The sequence below is a fragment of the Pseudorca crassidens genome, chromosome 16 (assembly GCF_039906515.1).
Source record: "Pseudorca crassidens isolate mPseCra1 chromosome 16, mPseCra1.hap1, whole genome shotgun sequence".
In the NCBI taxonomy this organism is placed as follows: domain Eukaryota; kingdom Metazoa; phylum Chordata; class Mammalia; order Artiodactyla; family Delphinidae; genus Pseudorca; species Pseudorca crassidens.
This window is the reverse complement of record NC_090311.1, coordinates 24,648,403-24,670,440: the sequence shown is the minus strand read 5'-3', so window position 1 is coordinate 24,670,440 and position 22,038 is coordinate 24,648,403. Positions and strand designations below refer to the sequence as shown.

At 40.7% G+C, this 22,038-nt stretch overlaps 1 protein-coding gene across 1 annotated transcript in view; it reads right to left on the bottom strand.

The window, feature by feature from the left end:
* Positions 1-15,986, bottom strand: part of CFAP43 (cilia and flagella associated protein 43) — a 101,565-nt gene extending 85,579 nt beyond the window's left edge. The window contains exons 1-4 of the mRNA XM_067709479.1: positions 15,787-15,986; positions 14,147-14,400; positions 8,094-8,190; positions 2,726-2,893 (exon numbers count right to left, since the gene is read on the bottom strand). Coding sequence (XP_067565580.1) covers positions 2,726-2,893; positions 8,094-8,190; positions 14,147-14,400; positions 15,787-15,851 — 584 coding nt within the window. The 5' untranslated portion in view covers positions 15,852-15,986. The remainder of the gene's footprint in view (positions 1-2,725; positions 2,894-8,093; positions 8,191-14,146; positions 14,401-15,786) is intronic.
* Between the last annotated feature and the right edge of the window lie 6,052 nt (positions 15,987-22,038).

Sequence of the window (22,038 nt, the reverse complement as noted above, 5' to 3'; positions counted from 1 at the left end):
TAGTTTCCTGGCACAGAGGTCCTGAAACCCTTGTAAGTCCCCAAGTGATAAGAGCATTTGGAGCATCTTCTGTGCTACTGAGGCGATTCAAGGTGGGCTCCTGGGTGGCTCCGGAACGGGTGCTGGTCACCAGAAAGACCAAGCCATGACTAGAAGCTTGGAAGTTTCAGCCCCAACTCCCATCCTCCAGAGAGAGCAGAGGAGCTGGAAATGCAGCAAATAATTGATCATGTGACATGAGGAAGCCTCCATAAAATCACAATGGTAGGGAGTCTGGAGAGCTTCCAGGTTGGTGAACACATACACTTGGGAGGGTGATGCAGCCCAACTCCATGGGACAGAAATTCCTTCATTCAAGACCCTCCAAGACCTCGCCCTACGTGTCTCATCATTTAGCTGCTCATTTGTATCCTTTATCATATCCTTTAATAAACTAGTAAATGTAAGTAAGTGTTGTTGCCCTGAGTTCTGTGAGCTGCTCTTGCAAATTAATGGAACCCAAGGAGGGAGTATTGAAACCTCTAATCTATAGCCACTTAGTCAGAAGTACAGGTAACAACCTGGGCTCCAGCTAGCGTCTGAAGTGCAAAGGGGAGGACAGTCTTGTAGGACTGAACCCTTAGCCTGTGGAATCTGATTCTTTCTCTGGGTAGACAGCGTCAGAATTGAGTTGAATGGTAAGACACCCAGCTGGTATCAAGGAGACTTGCTTGGTGCCGGGAGAAACCTCCTCCACAAATGTCAGAATTGAAGTGTTCACTGTGAGTAGTAAAGGAGACTCATGGGGAAGAAAAACACAGTAGGGAAGAACTAGGCTTTTCCCTACATAGAAAAAGAAAATCTGAGTTTTTTTCTCTATACACACCCCCTAAAGCTGGCAGGCACCACTCAGTTCCAACCAAGAGGGTTTGCTGACTTGTGAGATCTTTGGTTCCAAAATTTCAAGAGAAAATCATAATCTGTATATTTATGAGAAATTTCTCAAATTTTAAATATTGGCAACACACATGGACCCAAAAAACCATAAATGTAGGTTGTATTCAGCTACCTTTACAACCTCTAGTATCAAGAATTTACTTTCAGATTTGCCAAATATTTACTTTTAAACAACAACATGGCTATAAAAGTGAGTTTAGAGAATTGATGGCTTTATGTGTTAAACTCAAAATGTTTTTGGTTATGTTTTATGAATGATGAATAATTTTGAAAGATGATCACGCAAAAACAGTACTTACTACTCAAATGCAAGACTTAACTAAGTATTTTCAAATCCTGCTTGTTTTCTGATCCAGGGCAATCCACTCACTTTGCCTCCCACTTTATTTGCCTATAGAAAAATCACAACTCAACATTCAGAACTAAAGAAGCATATTCAAGGGAAGCAAAAGGAGAGAGAGATGTGATAAATTACTTGCCTGCCGTGGCGAGGATCTGATAGAGACATTACCCACTTTATAAAAAGGTACAGTGTTGTCAACTCTGCCTTGAGACAGATTTGGCTATTCAATGGGTTCTTGTAAAAATGAAATTGAGACATAAAGAATACTGAGGAGAAAGAAGTGCCTCTCTTAGGGTTTTCCATTTGAAAACTTCATTTACTCGCTTTGCATTGCTCTTTAAGAAGGCAGTTTTTCAAAAACTGCAATTTCAAGGATGTGTATGTCCAACGTTTCCTTAGTCTTTGACTTTGGGGAGTATGATGAGAATGGTCAGCTCAGGGGCACCTTGAGTCTTTGAATTCTTTTCAACAAAGGTACCATTATTATCAGCTATCACCAGGACATTGGTCATAGAACTTCTCTTTGACCCAGTTCTATTTAAACAGGCAATTCCATGACTTCACTACATGCAACTACCCTTTTGTTTACAGATAATGTGGCTGAAGGTATAATCTACACACTTCCCATATCTAAAAATTTCTTATTTTTGAGATTTCAGTTGGGCATCAAAGTAATAGGAGCAAAAAGTGATAACATGACCTTTTTATAAAAAGTATATATATATATATATACACAATAGGCATGTTTTGAAATAGTAAGAGCAAATACAATTTTGATTTAAAACATGTGGGAAAAGCTTGATATTTAAAAGAAACTCAGTGGGAAATCAAAGCACAGAGAATCCTTTCGAAATGCAAACAACTACTCCAAGGAAATTATATTGATATATGTAGAAAGAATGTTTTAAGTTAAGATGCACGTATATACAGATGAACCCATTTACAAGGCAGAAATAAAGACACAGATGCGGAGAACAAACGTATGGACACCAAAGGGGGAAAGCAGGGGGCGTGGGGTGATGGTGGTGGGATGAATTGGGAGATTGGGATTGACATATATACACTAATATGTATAAAATAGATAACTAATAAGAACCTGCTTAAAATAAATAAATAAATAAATAAGGAAGGAGAAAAAAAAGAACCTTCTGTATAGCTCAGGGAACTCTACTCAATACTCTGTAATAACCTATATGGGAATAGAATCTAAAAAAGAGTGGACATATGTATATGTATAACTGATTCACTTTGCTGTACAGCAGAAACTAACGCAACATTGTAAATCAACTATACTCCAATAAAACTTAATTTAAAAGTATTTAAAAAACAACCAGAAAAAAAAAGGATGCACGTACAAAGCCACTTAATTCACCAGACTGATCCAATCACGTTACATGAATGCAAACAAAAATCCCCCCTTTGTTGTGTTGCAATGAAGTCTCTTACTTTGCTTCGAGATAATGCTCCTGGTTACTTCTTTCGACTGTCCACACAGTCACTGCACTTGGACTTGACAAGCACAACTGGTGCCAGTTCATGGGGTTAAAAGTCATCTGGCTCACATCTATACCGGGTTGTGATTTCTTGCACAAAATGACACCCGATTCCCAGTTCCTGAGAGGAAAATTGAGTTTGGTGAAAAATAATTCGTTTGAACTTCATATCTTGAGAACATTTATCTAATTATTTGAAAACAATTTACATAAATTGAGAATTTATGATATAGCTTATTAATCTATGATCTTAATATCAAATTTATAAATAATTATGCTTATTATTATAGTGTGCCCTCCTAGGGAAGCAAAATAACTATTTTAAAATATTACTCTTCAATATGCTGCTAAGGCTGTTTTATCTCCTTATCAAATTTGGATTTGACCCGTTCAAATCTAGAAAATGGAATATATCATCACATTTGCTGAGAAGTAAGTGTAGGTACCTAAATCTCTTAGTACACATGAGTACTCCTCATAGATCGAGACGTGCTGTACACACTGATGCCAGTAGACCATTTACTGAGCTTTTAAAATCATAGTACTAGTACCTTGAAACAGACTAAATCATTTACCTATTTGAGAGAATATCGTGAATGCCTATCACGAGCAAGTTCCTTTGCTAGATGACATACACAGAAAAAAAATTAATGTTGAGCTGTCTGACTCCTGAATGGAGCCAGAACTCCATTCAGGGTTGTGGTTTGCGAATTGGAACTAATAGGTGTGGAGCTCGCCTTGTCTATCAGCTCCCTCCTGCTTCCACCTCTTTCCATCCCCGTCACAAAGGTCCCATCCATCAATATCAACCATTCTCTTGCTGGTACCACTGGTTCCCTGGATTTTTTGACTTTCTGCTTCAGATGCCTAGGAAAACCCATGAACCCTGGATGGATACGACTGAAAGCCTGGGCAGTTGAGAGAAAAGAAGAAAGACCACAGGACTATGTGCGTCAGTGACATTATAAATTCGTGGTTACCACCCCCAGGGACCCTCTATACCACCTCCAGTCCTGCTATGTTTCTCTGGTTGGTTTTCTCTCCTGTTCTCTAAAGTGTTGATTTTTTAATACTCTCCATTTTCCTGAAGCCTCAAACTCCTCCGCCTCTTTCTTACTCTCAGTAAATGGCTTTGATTTCCACAAAGAAAACAGAGGCCATCAACTGAGAATTCCTCCAAATTTCTGCTAGCGAGTGTAGTGACCTGCCAGGATCTGTATCATTCTTTCCCTCTCCTCTTCTGTTACAGTGAAGGCATATCCTTTCTCCTGCCTAAGGCCAATTTCACCACCTGTGCTCTGAACCCTACAGGTCCTGACTTCTTAGGAACGTTAGTTTATCCATTGTTCTTTCTCTTCTGCATCTTCAGACTCTCCCTCTCTCCTGACTCCTCCCTGTCAGCACTTAAATTAAGCGCTCATCTGTACTATCTTAAAAAAAAAAAAAAAAAAGCCCGCCCTCAGTCTCACCATTCCACGTCTCTCTCCCTCCCTTCTTGCCAGACTTCCCGAGCCAGTTGTTCTAAACTCACCGCCTCCTCTTTCTCACGCCCACTCTCTCATTCCAGGAAATGTGCATCCCATCACCACCATTCCATCGACAAAGCGGTGTGTCTCCAAGATCCACTGACATCCGCCTTCATCTCAAACCCAGCAGGCACTTCTCAGTCCTTGTCTAACTTCACTTCTGCAGGATTGGACTCCGCTCACCACAACTACCTTCTGGGATGACTCTTGGACTGTCACACAGCTCTCATGGGACACCCCATACCTGTCGGCCTCGCACTGTCTCTGGGACCTGGAGCACCTGTTCTGCCTAGCTGACTCGGTGGCTGGCCAGCAGTGTAGGCTTCAACTAACTTCACGGGCACACCTCATGCCTGCTCCACACGCACAGGGCCATCCCAGGTTGCAATAAATCTGAAAGCACGGCGGAGTTAATACCCTGGGCAGGGAAACTTTGATCGATAGGGTAACGGGAGTAGGTGGGTAAGTTCCCATATCTTCCTCTCCCTTCGCCAGCCCCCTGTGTCATAGCCCAGGGACTGTCCATGTTCACAGGAGTCCATTACGGCCTCTCAGAAGACCACCTGCGGGACAGAGCAGCCAAGTGGTGCCCAGTAAAGTAATGCGCATTCACATCGGCTCCTTCCCCTTCCCTGCCCGCTTTTCCAGCTTGCCTCCCACCCGGAACTTTATTCCCTCCTAAAGAAGTCGCTGGTGAGCTTCCGCCTCAGGCTCTGCTTTCTCTGGAATCCAGGCTGAGGCATATTCTGGAACCTCCATGCCTCTGTCCCTCTTTGCTCCATGACTGCTCCTTCTGAGTGTCCTGTGAGATCCCTCTGCCTCTCTCAATCCCTTTTATTGGTCTTCCTCTAGGTTCTGTCTGAGGTTCCTCTGTAGGTGCTCTAATCCACTTTTCGCACTTTGGTTACTAAACTGATGTAACAACACCCAAATGTTAAACTCCAGCCCTCTCTCCTGTGCTCTGGGTCTAGCTATCTAGGACAGTGACAGATTGTGTCTCTCAACATCTGTTCTCCATTTCTTCCTCTGAGTAACAGAACCCCTGGTTTTTAGCCAGGCACATGTCACCCACAGTGAGGACCATATTTCCCAGCTTCCCTTGTAGCTTGATTTGACTTGTGACTAAGCTGGCCAGTGGGATCTAAGTGGCACTGGTGTGTGCAGCTCCCAGGCTGGGCATTCCAACAAATGTTTGTGCCCTTCCCCTTATGCTTTTCCTTTCCACATGGCTCCCCAGAATACATGGCTAGTGCCCCACTTCAGACTAGAGATGAGGGCAACACGCTAGGAGTAGGAGAACAACCAAATAGGGTGGACAGGTCCCAGACACTGGGGAGCCAGCAGACCAGCCATGGGCTGCTCATACCTGGACTGCTGCATGGGAGGGAAAGAAACTTCAGTCTTGTTTAAGCCACCTCTTTAGGGTGATTTGGGCTTCTGTGACAGCAACTGAACCTAAATCCTAACTGATATATCAACTGCCAACTAGACATCCCCATTTCTTTATCTCAGGCACACTCAGCTGTCCCAACTCATCTTCCCCATTGCCTCGTCCTACCTCCCTCCACCCATGCTCTCTATATCTTTCTGAAAAGCACCACAACGTCCTCAAGTTTCCCAAGTCACAACTCTGGGTAAAACCCTCAACTGTCCCTCTCTGTCAGCACCACGCCCAACTGTCAGTCGGTCACCAAGCCTCATGGTACTGCCTCCTAAACATCTCCACTTTTCTCTGTCCCTATACTTACCACCCCAGTCCATGTCACAACCATCTCTCATCTGGACCACCACAGCCTCCTAATTGATGTTCATGGCTTACTTCCCTCCAATATCCTTCCATGATGTGACTAGGAGTGTCTTTACATGCAGATCTAATCATGTCACATCCCTGGTTAAAATCCTTAATAGTCTCCCAATGTCTCTAGGATAAAGGATGTGCCTACTCGCATGACTTATACATAGGGTGAGTATCCTTCTGTATTAATTATTGATAACATACCCCTTTCACTCTCACAAGTGTCCTGATTTGGATGGTAAACTACATGGTCACATATTAACAAGGCTGCTCATGAGCTGGCCTCAGACTGTCCCTCTGGGCTTGCCTCTCATGGCTGATCTCTTGTTCTCATCATTATGATCTCTTAATTAAATCTGCAAACTCGCCATATTTTCTGACCTCATGGCCTTTGCACATGCCTTTCCTCTGCTTAGAATCCTCTTCCTTTTCCTCTTCACAAAGCTGATTCCTACTCATCCTTTAAGTACTGCTATGGTTGAACTGTGTCCCCCACAATTCAAGGGTGGATGTCCTCACCCTCAGTATCTCAGAATGTGACCTTATTTGGAAGGAGGGTCTTTACTGAATTAAATGAAGCCATTTAGCGTGGCCCTACTCCAATATGACTAGTATCCTTATAAAAAGGGGAAATTAAGAGACAGATACACATACAAGGAGAACACCATGTGAACACAAAGACAGTTATTCACAGTCTGGAACAGATTGTCCCTCACAGTCCTCAGCAGGAGCCAACCCTGCTGACACCTTGATCTCAGACTTCTGGCCTCCAGAACTGTGAGACAATAAACTTCTATGTTTAAGCCACTCAGTTTGTGGTACTTTGTTAATGGCAGCCCTAGCAAACCAAGACAACCATCACCAGGTGAGTGGGTAAACGAACTGTGGTACATCCGTACCATGGAATAGAAAGGAATGAACTATTGAAACACACAGTACGTGAGAGAGTTTCAAAATAACTGTGCTGCATGGAAGAAGCCAGACCAAAAGAGAGAGTATATAATGTGTGTGCAATTCTAGAAAAAGCAAAGTAATCCAGAGTGTGAGTAAACACATCAGTGGTTCCCTGGGGGCGAGGGGCAGGGCAACGATGGTGTACAGGAATGTGTGGCAAGAGCCAGTAAGGAAGGGTCTGAAGAGCAAAGGGAAACTTTTGGACGTGATGGATATATTCATTATCCTGATTATGGTGATGATTTATGGGTAAGTCAAAAGTTATCAAGTTGTGTGTGTGTGTGTGTGTGTGTGTGTATGAGCATTATATTATATGCCAGTCATACCTCAGTAAAGCTGTTTTTTCAAAAAGTAACTCTGCATAAACTAAATGTTGTTCTCAGAATCTAGATTATTACATTTTTTCCTGAGAAATGCGGGTATGTAAGGAGTGTCCTCAACCATTGGTGGAACGTTCTGTATTTCCCCTTAATAAGATAAATTCCCCCCCCCCGAAGCAGTTTATATTATGGATGGAAGAGTGAGTGCAGCTTTGAAGGTGGCCACATGAAGTGACCCAGAAAAGACCAGGCATGTGTCTTATTCACAAGTATTTCCTCTACAGCTGGAAAATGGGATATAATGTTCCATTCTCTGAACATATAATTGTTCCAATGTCCCTAAAAACAATTACTCAAACTGAGCTCTAATATAGAGACCATCTTAATTTCAACATTAGTGGAAAATATGAAAATGCTTCAAAGGTACAATTTGTTTTAAGAAAAGATGAAACTTTATGTACTTATCCATGTGTTCTGTACCTGACAAAGGAAATATTATAACAGGTTAACAAAAAGAGAAAGACGGTAATTAATCTCTTTTAGCTTTTGCCCTGCCAATTTTCTGCCTGAAAGTAGTGACTATATTAAACCTTATGATTAGGACTTTTATTCCTTCCATTTTTCCTTGTTCTGGATTTTTCATGTATATGTCCTTTGATACAATCCAGAAGGACAGGATTAAAATGTGACCCAATGAAAGGAATTCTGCAGGAGGCCGCAACTTACCAGAGGGCCAGTTCAAATTCTGGGAGGGAGGAGTAACTAGCCAGGTAGGTGCCACAGTAACTGAATGAAAGTAAAGTGTAGTCCAGAAGAACATTGCCTAAAATACAAAATCCATTACAAGGATTTAACCATTCTGTTCAGATTAACTATAGTTTTATAGTTTAATTTCCCTTATCTAATAATTTTTACATAATTCAAAAGCATTTGGCTCCTGGAATAAGAGATGTCTTGGTTGATTTCTAACACTATTAACAGAAAGCTATGAGCTAAGTTCAGATACATGTTTAAAAGATTTTAGAGTGAATTAAGACCACAAGGTCACTCTCTCTAGTCTTCAGTGCAAAACTGAGCATGCTGCACCACGTATGTCCCCATTTGGCTTGAAACGGCCCAAGAACCATAAAATATTCCATAACTATATGAAATATAGTAATTAGAAAAATTATTCTAACAACTTGAAAAACCCTGGGGAATTGTAGTAATTCAAGCTTACTTCCATATCTCTGACTCTTAGGCCATATCTGGCCCTTAGCTTAGTATCTTCTAGTTCTTGGAACAACTGTAAAAGGTCTATTCTCATTTGTACCTACAGCTGAAGAAATGAAACATGACATTAAAAGTCTTAGCAACAACGTGTTTAAAATGTGCATCATGAAGATGCTAAAACAGGGACATGTCGGCTTCTGACTCCTTGCATATGAGCCTCTGGTTTCCTCTCCTTTATCTGCTCTTCAGTGTGGTTCCATAGATGCAAGCTTTGCCTTCTCCTATGTCTGTCTTTACATTCATGTCTTTGTATCAATTTTTACCCCCACCTTCCACAAAAAAGAATGCTATCAATTTCACTGCACTCTGCCTAGCAATTATGAACTTTAAAAAAATTGTGACCTTGATAAGCAGAATAATCTCATCTTGGTTTAAAAGACACTTTTTAAAATGAATATTGAGATGGAAGAGTTTTTATGTTTTTGATCGTTGGTAGTCTTGTAGTTTGGGCAAGTTCCCTTGTTCTAATGAATATGTCTTTTTTCTTATTGTTTCATAAATGCTCTGAAAATGTTTGGTCATCCTTGTTCCAAATATTTCCCTCAGTTTATTATTTGCCTGTTAGTTTTTCATGTATTTTTGATGTTCATAAGATTTAAATTTGTATGTAATCAAAAACATGTCTTTCTATTGAAAATTTTATCCTTCGCGTGAAAAGTTCTTTTCCATCCTCAAATTATTTCAGTTTTCTACCACGTTTTTTCTACTTTTCAATGGGTTTGTTGTTTATAATGAACTCTTATTTTTGTTTGATATATGTTTTGATGTACAGTATGACATGAGTACCTAACTTGATACTTTTGTTCTCATAGTTTTAATACCATTGTTGAATAATCCATATCATCTACTATGTGCGTATGTGTAGGGGAGCATCTTCATCATATACTTAGCTGTATATATTCTAGAGTCTGTCCCTAGCCTTCTACTCTTCCATTGATGGAGTGATCCCTGCACCAATACATAACTATAGCACCATAATGCTAGGAGGGCCCTCTGCCTTGGCATCAATCTCTTTCAAATTATTCCCATTCTCTACTTTTTGTTCTGGAAGAATATTCATTTCATTTAAGTACTCCTGGCTCTCTAAAACATATGATAAACCTATGAATTATACTCTGTGAAGATATGAGAAATATTTTTATAATAACTGGACTCTCCATGCAGGAATATGCCTATGTTTAAATATTTTATATCAGTGATTTTTGTAGTTTTCTTCATTAAGGTCAGTCACATTTCTTCTTTGGAGTATTCCTAAGTGTTTAAATCTTCTAATTGTATGGATATTTATTTTGAAACCAGCATCTTACTGAGCATTATTTTATTAGTCCCAGTACACTATTATGCATTAACTCCTTTCCCATAGGTATAATTTTTCAGTTTCATATTTTGTTGCATTGGCTAGAAACTCCACGTTGGTTTTAATATTAGTGGTAACAACAGGCATCCTTGATGACTTAGTCCTAATTTTATTATAAATGTCTTTAGAGTTTCATTATTCAATATTAATGTTGGCTATTGGTTTGAATTAACTTTCAATTGCTTGTACAGGGCTACAGCCAAATAATAAAGCTGGGGAGGGCTTCCCTGGTGGCGCAGTGGTTGAGAGTCCGCCTGCCGATGCAGGGGACACGGGTTCGTGCCCCGGTCCGGGAGGATCCCGCATGCCGCGGAATGGCTGGGCCTGTGAGCCATGGCCGCTGGGCCTGCGCGTCCGGAGCCTGTGCTACGCAACGGGAGAGGCCACAACAGTGAGAGGCCCGCGTACCGCAAAAAAAAATAAATAAATAAAGCTGGGGAAATTATTTTTAATTTTATTTTTAATTAAAAAAATATTTTATTGGAGTATAATTGCTTTACAATGTTGTGTTAGTTTCTGCTGTACAGCAAAGTGAATCAGTTATATGTAGACATATGTCCCCTTTTTGAGATTTCCTTCCCATTTAGGTCACCACAGAGCATTGAGCTCCCTGTGCTATATAGCAGGTTCTCATTAGTTATCTATTTTATACATAGTAGTGTATACATGTCAATCCCAAACTCCAGTTCATCCCACCCCACCCCTCTTGGTGTCCATAAGTTTGTTCTCTACATCTGGGTCTCTATTTCTGTAAAGCTGTGGAAATTTTAAAGATGAAGGGTAGTTACGGTCCATGTACAGGCATACTTTGGAGATATGGGTTTGGTTTCAAACCACCACAATAAAGCAAATATTGCAATAAAGTGAGTAACAAATTTTTTTCGTTTCCCAGTGCATATAAAAGTCATATTTACACTATACTGTAGTCTATTAAGTGTGCAATATCGTTACGTCTAAAAAAATAATTTCCTTAATTTAAAAAATTTTATAACCAAAAGATGCTAAGCATCACCTCAGCCTTGAGTGAGTCATAATCTTTTTGCTGGTGGAGGGGCCTGCCTCCATGTTGATGGCTGCTGCCTGACGAGGGTGGTGACTGCTGAAGACTGGGGTGACTGTGGCTATTTACTAAAATAAGACAATGAAGTTTGCTACATCAACTGACTCTTCCTTTCATGAACGATTTCTTTGCAGCACACAATGCTGTTTGGTAGCATTTTACCCAGGGGAGAACTCCTTTCAAAATTAAAGTCAATCTTCTCAAACTCTGCCACTGCTTTATCAACTAAGTTTATGTAATATTCTAAACCTTTTCTTGTCATTTCAACAACCTCATAGCATCTTCACCAGGAATAGATTCCAACTCAAGAAGGCACTTTCTTTGCTCATCCATAAGAAGAATCTCCTCATCTCTTCAAGTTTTACAATGAGATTGCAGCAATTCAGTCATATCTTCAGGCTCCACTTCTCATTCTAGTTCTCCTGCTATTTCCACCATATCTGCAATTACTTCCTCTGCTAAAGTCTTGAACCCCTCAGTCATCCATCAGGGTTGGAATCAACTTCTTCCAAACTCCTGTTAATATTGATATTTTAACCTCTTTCAATGAATCACCAATGTTCTTAATGGCATCTAGAATGGTAAACCCTTTCCAGAAGGTTTGCAATTTACTTTGCCCAGATCCATCAGAAGAGTCAGTATCTACTGCAGTCCTACAAAATGTATTTCTTGAATAATAAGACTTGAAAGTTGAAATTACTCCTTGATCCATGGGGTGCAGAAGGGATATTGCATTAGCAAGCCATGAAAACACATTAATCTCATTGTACATCTCCACCAGAGCTCTTGGGTGACCAGGTGCACTGTCAATAAGCAGTAATATTTTGAAAGGAATCTTCTTTTCTAAGCAGTAGGTCTCAATAGTGAGCTTAAAATATTCATTAAGCCATGTTGTAAACAGATGTGCTGTCATCCAGGATTTGTAAAGTACAGGCAGAGTAGATTTACCACAGTTCTTAAAGGCCCTAGGATTTTCAGAATAGTAAATGGGCACTGACTTCAACTTCAAGTCACAAGCTGCATTAGCCCCTAACAAGAGAGTCAGCCTGTCTTTTGAAGTTTTGAAACTCGGCATTGACTTCTCTTCTCTAGCTATAAAAGTCCTAGAAGGTATCTTCTTCCAATATAAGGCTGTTTCATCTACATTGAAAATCTGTTGCTTAGTGTAGCCACCTTTATTAATTCTCTTAGCTAGATCTTCTAGATAACTTGCTGCAGCTTCTACATCAGCACTTGCTGCTTCACCTTACACTTTTATGTTATGGAGATGACTTCTTTCCTTAAACCTCATGAACCAACCTCTGGTAGCTTCAAACTTTTCTTCTGCAGCTTTCTCACCTCTCTCAGCCTTCACAGAATTAAAGCGAGTTAGGGCCTTGCTCTGGATTAGGTTTTGGCTTAAGGAAATATTGTGGCTGTTTGATCTTCTATCCAGACCACTAAAACTTCCTCCATATCAGCAATGAGACTGTTTTGTTTTCTTATCATTTGTGTGTTCACTGGAGTAGCACTCTGAATTTCCTTCAAGGACTCTTCCTTTGCATTCACCACTTGGCTAACGATTTGGTGCAAGAGGCCTAGCTTCCGGTCTATCTGGGCTTTTGACATGCCTTCTTCACTAAGCTTAATTATTTCTAGCTTTTGATTTAAAGTGAGATATGTGCGACTCTTCCTTTCACTTGAACACTTAGAGGCTATTGTAGGGTTATTAATGGGCCTAATTTCAATACTGTTGTGTCTCAAGGAATAGGGAGGCCTGAGGACAGGGAGAGAGACAGGGGAATGGCTGTTTGGTGGAACAGTCAGAACATATACAAAATTTAGAGATTAAGTTTGCCATCTTATTTGGGTGTAGTTTGTGGCACCCCAAAACAAATAAAATAGTAACATCAAAGATCACTGATCACCATAACAAATATAATAATAATGGGGAAAGTTTGAAAAATTGCAATAATTACCAAAATGTGACACAGAGACAAGAAGTGAGCAAATACTATTGTAAAAATGGTGTCAACAGACTTGCTCAATGCAGGGTTGCCACAGACCTTCAATGTGTAAAAAATGCAGTATCTATGAAGCATAATAAAGCAAAGCACAATAGAACAAGATATGCCTGTAGACAGTTCCCAATGTATGAATGGGTTATGTTTTAAATGTTGTTTTAGTCTGTTAAGAACACAGACAAATTTCTCCACAAATAAAATGTTAAAGTACAGTGAATATCCTTGGCATGATCCAAACACTTCTCTGATCATAAGCTACAGAACTGAGACCAGCCTCAAGACTTCCTAAGCTTTCTGTCCAAGATGTGTTAAATGAGGGAATCGTTACATGGAGGCCCTAGTATATGTGCAACAGCCCAGCCTGGGTCAGATGTATCTATGAATGAGTCAATAATAACTTAAATTGTAGGAAACATTGATTGACATTGTATATATGACATATATATATTATATATATATACACTTCATATATATATATGAAATGTATTATATAATTACATATGTTACACTTAATTTCATTTATTATCACCACAGCCTTAACAGTAGATACCATTATCCCCATTTCATGGATAAGGAAATTGAGGCTCAGAGACTTATCTTTAGAAGTTATACAACATCCATTCAGTTAGATTTTCCATAAATCATAAGGAAAGAAAATACTGTTCTGAAAAAGGTTTACAAACAACATTTAGTGCTCTGACACAGTGTTCTAGCCCAGTGATTCTCAAGTTTAACGTGCGTATGAATCACCTAAGGAATCTGGTTAAAACGCAGATTACAATTCAGTAGGTCCTGGATGACAGCAGAGTTTCTGCATTTATAATAAGCATCCTAGGTAACGCAATGCTAATTGTAAGCAGACCACATATTAAGTAGCAAGGTTCTAGCCTACTTAATTAAATTCTAAGTGATCAGCCTGATTCCTTCCTTATAAATGTGTATTACCAAAAAACAAAACAAATAAAAAACCCACCAAAACTGAAAAAACAATCCTTCAAAAGCAAAAAGACTTCATTTATAAGAGCTAGATCTGGTCACATCTTAAAACAAAATCCTTCAGTCATGGCAGAGGAAGCGTCTAAGATACCTTTTAATCTGATCCTTCTGGTTAATCCAGGAAAGTTGTATATGTAGATGAGGGGTCTCAGCCGCCGGTCAGAAAAAGCCACAACCTCATGAAGAACGTTAGTTGCCACGACACCCACGATTCCATGCATACACTGGAGTACAGTCTTTTTCTTGGTTTCAATATTAATAAATATTATGAAATTCCCACAAGGGTAGCAAATGGTGCTGTCGTTGACAAAATGAACATTCTGCCTGGGGAATCCTTGCACCCATCTTTGGGAAAAGATACATCAACATCAATAAAATACATTTCAAATACCTTTTCTTTCTTTCTTTTTTAAACAAAAGATCATCAAAATTTTTGAAACATATCTATTCTCTTTTCACCCCCTTTCTGCCCAAACACACAAGGTTGCTGTGAGACCAGTTTGAGTCCAGGCACTACAGAAACTTAAATGCCACCTAAATCTCCATAGGTCTCAAGCACCTTCTTCAGAGAGCTTTTCCAGTGAAGCACAACCTCTGTTCAAACTCGAAAAAATCTCAGAAGGATTTCTGGGGTCTTGTATACTCGGAAAAGAAAAAGTAAAAACAACAGAGAGAGAAAAGAGCTTGGTCCTAATTGAAAACAGGGTGCATCCTGGTCCTTACCTTTAAAATTAGTTTTGATTTTTAAAATAAACGTTAAAAAAACAACTTTGAATAGGACTGCCTGCTTTATGGTTGTGAGCCCAGTAGGGAAATTGCTTCTTTACAAAGATGGAGCATGTGTAGCCATATTTTAGATCTAAAATGTAGAGATAAATGCAGCAAGTAAAAGGAATAAGTCAACATGAATGAAAAGATTAGAACACAAAAGTAACATATTTTTAAGTAAGGATTGTTTGGTGAGTGTAAGCTAGACCAAGGAGAGAGAGAGACTGAGAAGAGGGGGAGAGTCTACCTCTATTTAAATAGTAAAGATATGCTTAAAGATGGTGGAGAGGGCAAGAGAAAGACACTGGTTTAGAGAGAAACTTCATGGGAATGGAGAGTACAGCCAGGACTGGTGGAGGATGCTGTGTGAACATAGGGCTGGTAACACTCTAGAATGTGGAAGGAGAGCAATACCAGCTTACACCCGGGCAGCGCTTTATGCTTTTCAAAGGCCAGTATAAGTGCAAACAAATCCAGAGTCGGTGGATAGGAGATAGAAGGAAGGGATTGATGGCCCTAACTTCGGGGAACATCACCAAAGCCCACTAGGGTGGGAGGAGGGCTGTCATTGGGATGGGGGTGGGGAGTGGGGAACATATATGAAAGCAAAACGGATCACTGAAGGTAATATAGCCAAAAAGAGGAGGCAGAAATGGAGAGTGGAGGAGAGCAGTACTGGGTAAGCCAGCGAGGGGTTGGGGTCACAGCATAGTGAGGGACGGAGGGGTGGGGCGTGGAAAGAGCTGGAAATGTGGTCATTGAATAAGGGGACGAGGGGAATGGAGAGAAGTCACACACAGAGAAAGGAAGTCTGCAGGAAGGCGTTGGCGGTTGAAGGAAAAGAGGTCGAATTTGCGTGAAAGCAGATCTACAGGGATGGGAGGAAGCGGATAGGGAGAGGATGCAGTTCTGAGGGAAGAATTTCCACTAGACGAGTCAGTCGCGGGGCCGCGAACGCCTCACCTCACAGACAGGGACGCGCCGAGGGCGACGTTGTGGGCTTCATCTCGCTCCCGGCCTTGCGCCATGGGCCGTGTGTCTCTCAGCCGGGCCGTGGGTAGCAAACGCCGGACCCAGGCCAGTGTCTGCAACGGTTACACCAAGGCCCCTGGCTGCTGGGTTGGCGGTCTCCACTGTTTACACCGTATCCGGGAGACCGCAACCCCTGCGCCCATTGGCTCTGTCCTTTCAGCCGCTCCCTCTCGAGCCAAGCGGATTGGTGGAAGTGCTGACGGGTCTTGACCAATGGGAGAGCGGAGAGCGAAGCGAGGGACTGGCCCCAAGGTGGGTGCTGGAGTGGCCCAGTACAGGGCATATAATTACAAAATTAATAAATATCAGTAGCAGACTTTAATATTGAGTGGTGACCGTGCCAGACGTCTTTCCAAGCGCGGTCAGATATTATTTCATTTAATATTCAAACCTCCCAATCAGCCCCATTTTATAGAAAAGGAAAACAGGATAAGAGAATTAATTTGTCCAAAGCTACAAAACTGAGTGGGACTTAAAGCCAGATCTAGTCTAAATCTAGAGCTTCAAGCCTTTAATTACTTATTACATACTCTAATGGACCCTCAACTATTTCAAGGAGGAAGAAAGCTTCTGGAAGTAACTGATCAAAAGGTCAGCAGTTTTTCCTTGCCTCTTCCCTTCCCTCTCATACACTCTCTTGCCCTCCCCTACTTTCCTTCTGCCCTCCGCCCTCTCCAGTCCTCTCCTCTTCCTTTCTATAGGTCTCTCCTTCCCATCTTGCCACCTTCTCTTCGTTTCATTCACAAATATTTACCCAGTATTACTGTGCATTGTGCTAGTTACTTGGAACAAAATAGTGAGCAAACCAGATACAGTTCCTTCCTTCATGGAACTTAGAAGAACTTCCTTCTTGGTGGGGCCCAGGGAGTGAGGGATAGACATCCACTCCATTACACAAATGTAGGAATCACAGATTGAATTAAGAAGAAAAGGAACATGATATTATAGGGCTTAAGTTGTGGTCCTCTCCTGGTTGGATGGGTAGTGTCAGAGCTGGTTTCTGTGTGCACATGCTGTTTTCACTGAGATTTCAAGGATGAGGAGTGATTGCTGTGGGTAGAGGATGGGGAATGGGCAGAGAACAGTTTTTGTAAAGGAATTGAGGCAGGAAAACAGATGGCATGGACTGGGAAGGGCAGTGTGATTGGAGCAGAGGGGGATCAGTAGAAAACACTGAAGGCTGGAGAAGGAGCACAGCACCAGGTAAAGGCCAAGTTGAGAATTCTGGTCTTTATCCTAAGAGCCACAGAAATATATTAAATGGTTTTAAAGAGAGGAATGACATGATCCAATTTATGTTTATAAAAGATCATTCTGGCTGCAGGAGGATTATCAATTGTGTAGGAGAGTAGAGAGAATAGAAATAGGAAGATCTGCTAGGAGTCGATTTCATGGTCCCAACAAGGGAAGCAAAGCAGGGTTGTCAGGCTGAGCACTACTGGCATTTGGGACTGGATGGGGGTGGGGGTGGGTCTCATGCCTTGCAGGATGTTTAGCAGCATCCCTGCCAGTAGCACCTCCACAGGTGTGACAATCAAAAATATCTATGGACATTGTCAAATGTCCCCTGGGGGACAAAATCACGCCCAGTTGAAAGCCACTGTTGAGTCCATGTGTTACAAATACCTTAAAGGTAAAAACCTGTAGACTTTGTTGATGGATTGATAAAGAGGGGTAAGAGAGAAGGAAGAATCCAGGATGGTCCTGGGTGTCTGATTATCACAGTCAGAGATGGTTGTGTCCTTTGCTGAGGTGGCATGAGGAAGGAGTGGAGCTCTGTGTTTCTGCCTTGAAGCATTTCTTTGCTGAAATGCGAGTGCCAAACATAGGCAGTGCTTAGTGAGAGTGCCAAACACAAAACTGGCTGACAAAATCCCACATTGCTGAGTCACAGGGAGAAGTGTCTTGGACAACAGTCAAGCTTTCTCCTCTAGTGCTTCTTAAGCTCTGGGCAATTTCTGTTGCTACTCCCTCACTAGTTGGCTTATTTGTATTTCCATCAAGCTCTCCATGCACCACCCCCCAAAACACAATATACCTTTAACTACAACTTGAGCATTTTAAAGCCACCACTAGAGAAGAATGTGATGAGGCAAGTCCTGCCGCTGCTCCCAGAGTAAATGGTAGGTAGAGGATGTAAGGTGGGCAGGAAGTGTGGACTCTGGGAAACAAATACTAACCTTGGCTGCGATCAGCTATGACTCTGGGAATCTGAACTTGCCCTGTGCTAGAGAAAAGGAGGAACTGAACAGAATCAAATTGAAAAAGCAATCTTGTGGCTATCTTACTCCATGAAATCCCAACTGGGTTTTAGACGAAAACAGAGGTCTCCAGCTGGGTTTCTGGGAAATATCTGTGGCTGATATTCAGGAGAAGGTGCCCTGACCTCTGCACCATGCAGATCAGAGGAAGATGAGTGGCCTTTCTTTCTTAGTTGGGAAGGGGAAAGATAGACTATCCCAGAGAATGGACTGGAGAGATAAATAAGGAAAATGAGTTCCAGTTCTCACTGTGAAAGATTTACTGATATCGGTAGGGGCACAAAGCACAAACCTCACAGCATTCAAGAGAAAAAAGCTGAGAACTCTGGAGCCAGAAAGGGGTTAATCACAGCAGTATATCTTTCCGGTCGCAGTGGTGCTGGCAGAATGTTGGGTGCTATTACCTGCTGTTACCATGACAGAGGCCTGAGTCCTTTAAAGCAGGGGACCCATGGCCAGAGCACCCCTTGCTGCATTTGTGGGTGGCACTATGTCACATGTGTTTGACAAACCATGTACTTAGTGAAAGACAAGATAATGTCAGAGGAAGACTTTGTAGCGGCTGATGAAAGGGGAAAACAGGGTTATTTTTAAGAAGTATGATAAAATACATTACAGTGTAACAAAAAGTTAGGTATTTATCCCTGTGGGTGGTACCTGGAGGTAGAGGGGCTTCACCGTGGAGGCTTGTGAGGTTGCTTGGGGCAATTTTGCAGAACTGGTATCTATGGACTCTAACACAGACATCATTTAAAGAATTCCAAGGGCCATTCATGGGCAAAAACAGGAGACAATTTGCATTGTGGCACAAATAGCATTTAAAATACACTTTAGGAGAGCATTTAGTACAAAAAATTTTGAAGACCGTGGTTTACCATCATTACATGTTCAGAATTTGAGTTTGAATAATCTCATCAAGTCTTCTTTTTTTTTTTTTTTTTTGCTTAAGATCCTCTTCAAAAGCTTCAAGTCTCATCTGCATTAAATTCTCCATTGAAACTTCTCACAAAAGTAAAAGTTTTAAAGCACTAAAATCGGGCTTCCCTGGTAGTGCAGTTGTTATGAATCTGCCCGCCAATGCAGGAGACACGGGTTCGAGCCCTGGTCCGGGAAGATCCCACATGCTGTGGAGCAACTAAGCCCATGTGCCACAACTACTGAGCCTGCGCTCTAGAGCCTGCAAGCCACAACTACTCAAGCCCGAGTGCCACAACTACTGAAGCCCACACGCCTAGAGCCTGTGCTCCGCAATGAGAAGCCATTGCAATAAGTTCATGCACCGCGATGAAGAGCAACCCTCACTCACCACAACTAAAGAAAGCCTGCATGTAACAATGAAGACCTAACGCAGCCAAAAGTAAATAAATTAAAAAAAAATTTTTTTAAAAAAGCACTAAAATCCATCAGTACCTTCCATTTTATATCCTTTTATCTGACTTCCTTTCAATTTCCTTTGCCTTTAGGGTCTGTGTACTGTGTTCCCTTAGACTAGAGACAAAGAAATAATGCTTTCCAAAAAAACAACATGTACTGTGGCTATAAGTTTTTACTGGAAGAAACCTGACATGACCTGAGCATGTATAAAAACACCTCATTAATATCAATTTCTTATATATTAGATAGTATAAAATTATTCCAGTTGCATTCCTGAAAATTCACAGAAGAATGTTCTTATCAAGTAAGTGTATATGGGCAATAAAAACAGGTGATACTTAGAAGGAAGAAAACTATTTCTTACCACAAGGATCTCTAACTCTTTATCTTTAACCAGCAGAATCAGTTCAGTTTAGCTTCCTCAGGTTAATATTACTGACAATTACAGCTACAAAAACTACAACTACTGTGCCCTTTTACCTGTGGCTAACAGCAGTGTGTATCTAGATGTTCACATCTTATGCACACAAACACAAAGGCCTTGGAGATGGTTCACTGTAATGCAGAGCAGTACTACAGAGCTGTAGTTTCCTAGGACAGTAAATTTTCTTTCAACTTCTTTCTTCTGCCTTGCAAACTGGTTCATCTATACCATTTTTCTAGATTCCACATATAGGCATTAACATACGATATTTCTTTTTCTCTTTCTGACTTACTTCACTCTGTATGACAGTCTCTAGGTCCATCCATGTCTCTACAAATGACCCAATTTCGTTCCTTTTTATGGCTGAGTAATATTCCATTGTATATATGTACCACATCTTCTTTATCCATTTGTCTATCGATGGACATTTAGGTTGCTTCCATGTCCTGGCTATTGTAAATAGTGCTGCAATGAACATTGGGGTGCATGTGTCGTTTTGAACTATGGTTTTCTCAGGGTATATGCCCAGTAGTGAGATTGCTGGGTAATATGATAATTCTACTTTTAGTTTCTTAAGGAACCTCATATTGTTCACCATAGTGGCTGTATCAATTTACATTCCCACCAACAGTGCAAGAGGGTTCCCTTTTCTTCACACCCTCTTCAGCATTTGTTGTTTGTAGATTTTCTGATGATGCCCATTCTAACTAGTGTGTGGTGATACCTCATTGATTTGCATTTCTCTAATAATTAGTGATGTTGAGCAGCTTTTCATGTGCCTCTTGGCCATCTGTGTGTCTTCTTTGGAGAAATGTCTGTTTAGGTCTTCTGCCCATTTTTTGATTGGGTTGTTTGTTTCTTTAATATTGAGCTGCATGAGCTGTTTATATATTTTGGAGATTAATCCTTTGTCCCTTGATTCATTTGCAAATATTTTCTCCCATTCTGAGCATTGTCTTTTCGTCTTGTTTATAGTTTCCTTGGCTGTGCAAAAGCTTTTAAGTTTCACTAGGTCCCATTTGTTTATTTTTGTTTTTATTTCCATTACTCTAGGAAGTGGGTCAAAAAAGATCTTGCTGTGATTTATGTCAAAGAGTTTTCTTCCTATGTTTTCCTCTAAGAATTTGATAGTGTCCAGTCTTACATTTAGGTCTTTAATCTATTTTGAGTTTATTTTTGTGTATGGTGTTAGGGAGTGTTCTAATATCATTCTTTTACATGTAGCTGTCCAGTTTTCCCAGCAGCACTTATTGAAGAGACTGTCTTTTCTCCATTGTATATCCCTGTCTCCTTTGTCATAGATTAGGTAACCATAGGTGCATGAGTTTATCTCTGGGCTTTCTATCCTGCTCCATTGATCTATATTTCTGTTTTTGTGCCAGTACCATATTGTCTTGATTACTGTAGCTTTGTAGTATAGTCTGAAGTCAGGGAGTCTGATTCCTCCAGCTCCATTTTTTCCCCTCAAGATTGCTTTGGCTATTCAGGTTCTTTTGTGTTCTTTTCTCTTCTCTAAATGTTTGATAGAATTCACCTGTGAAGCCATCTGGTCCTGGACTTTTGTTTGTTGGAAGATTTTTAATCACAGTTTCAATTTCATTACTTGTGATTGGTCTGTTCATATTTTCTATTTCTTCCTGGTTCAGTCTTGGAAGGTTGTACCTTTCTAAGAATATGTCCATTTTTTCCAGGTTGTCCATTTGATTGGCATAGAGTTGCTTGTAGTAGTCTCTTAGGATGCTTTGTATTTCTGCGATGTCTGTTGTAACTTCTCCTTTTTCATTTCTAATTTGATTGATTTGAGTCCTCTCCCTCTTTTTCTTGATGAGTCTGGCTAAAGGTTTATCAATTTTGTTTATCTTCTCAAAGAACCATCTTTTAGTTTTATTGATCTTTGCTATTGTTTTCTTAGTTTCTATTTCATTTATTTCTGCTCTGATCTTTATGATTTCTTTCCTTCTGCTAACTTTGGGTTTTGTTTGTTCTTCTTTCTCTAGTTCCTTTAGGTGTAAGTTTAGATTGTTTATTTGAGATTTTTCTTGTTTCTTGAGGTAGGATTGTATTGCTATAAACTTCCCTCATAGAGCTGCTTTTGCTGCATCCCATAGGTTATGGATTGTCATG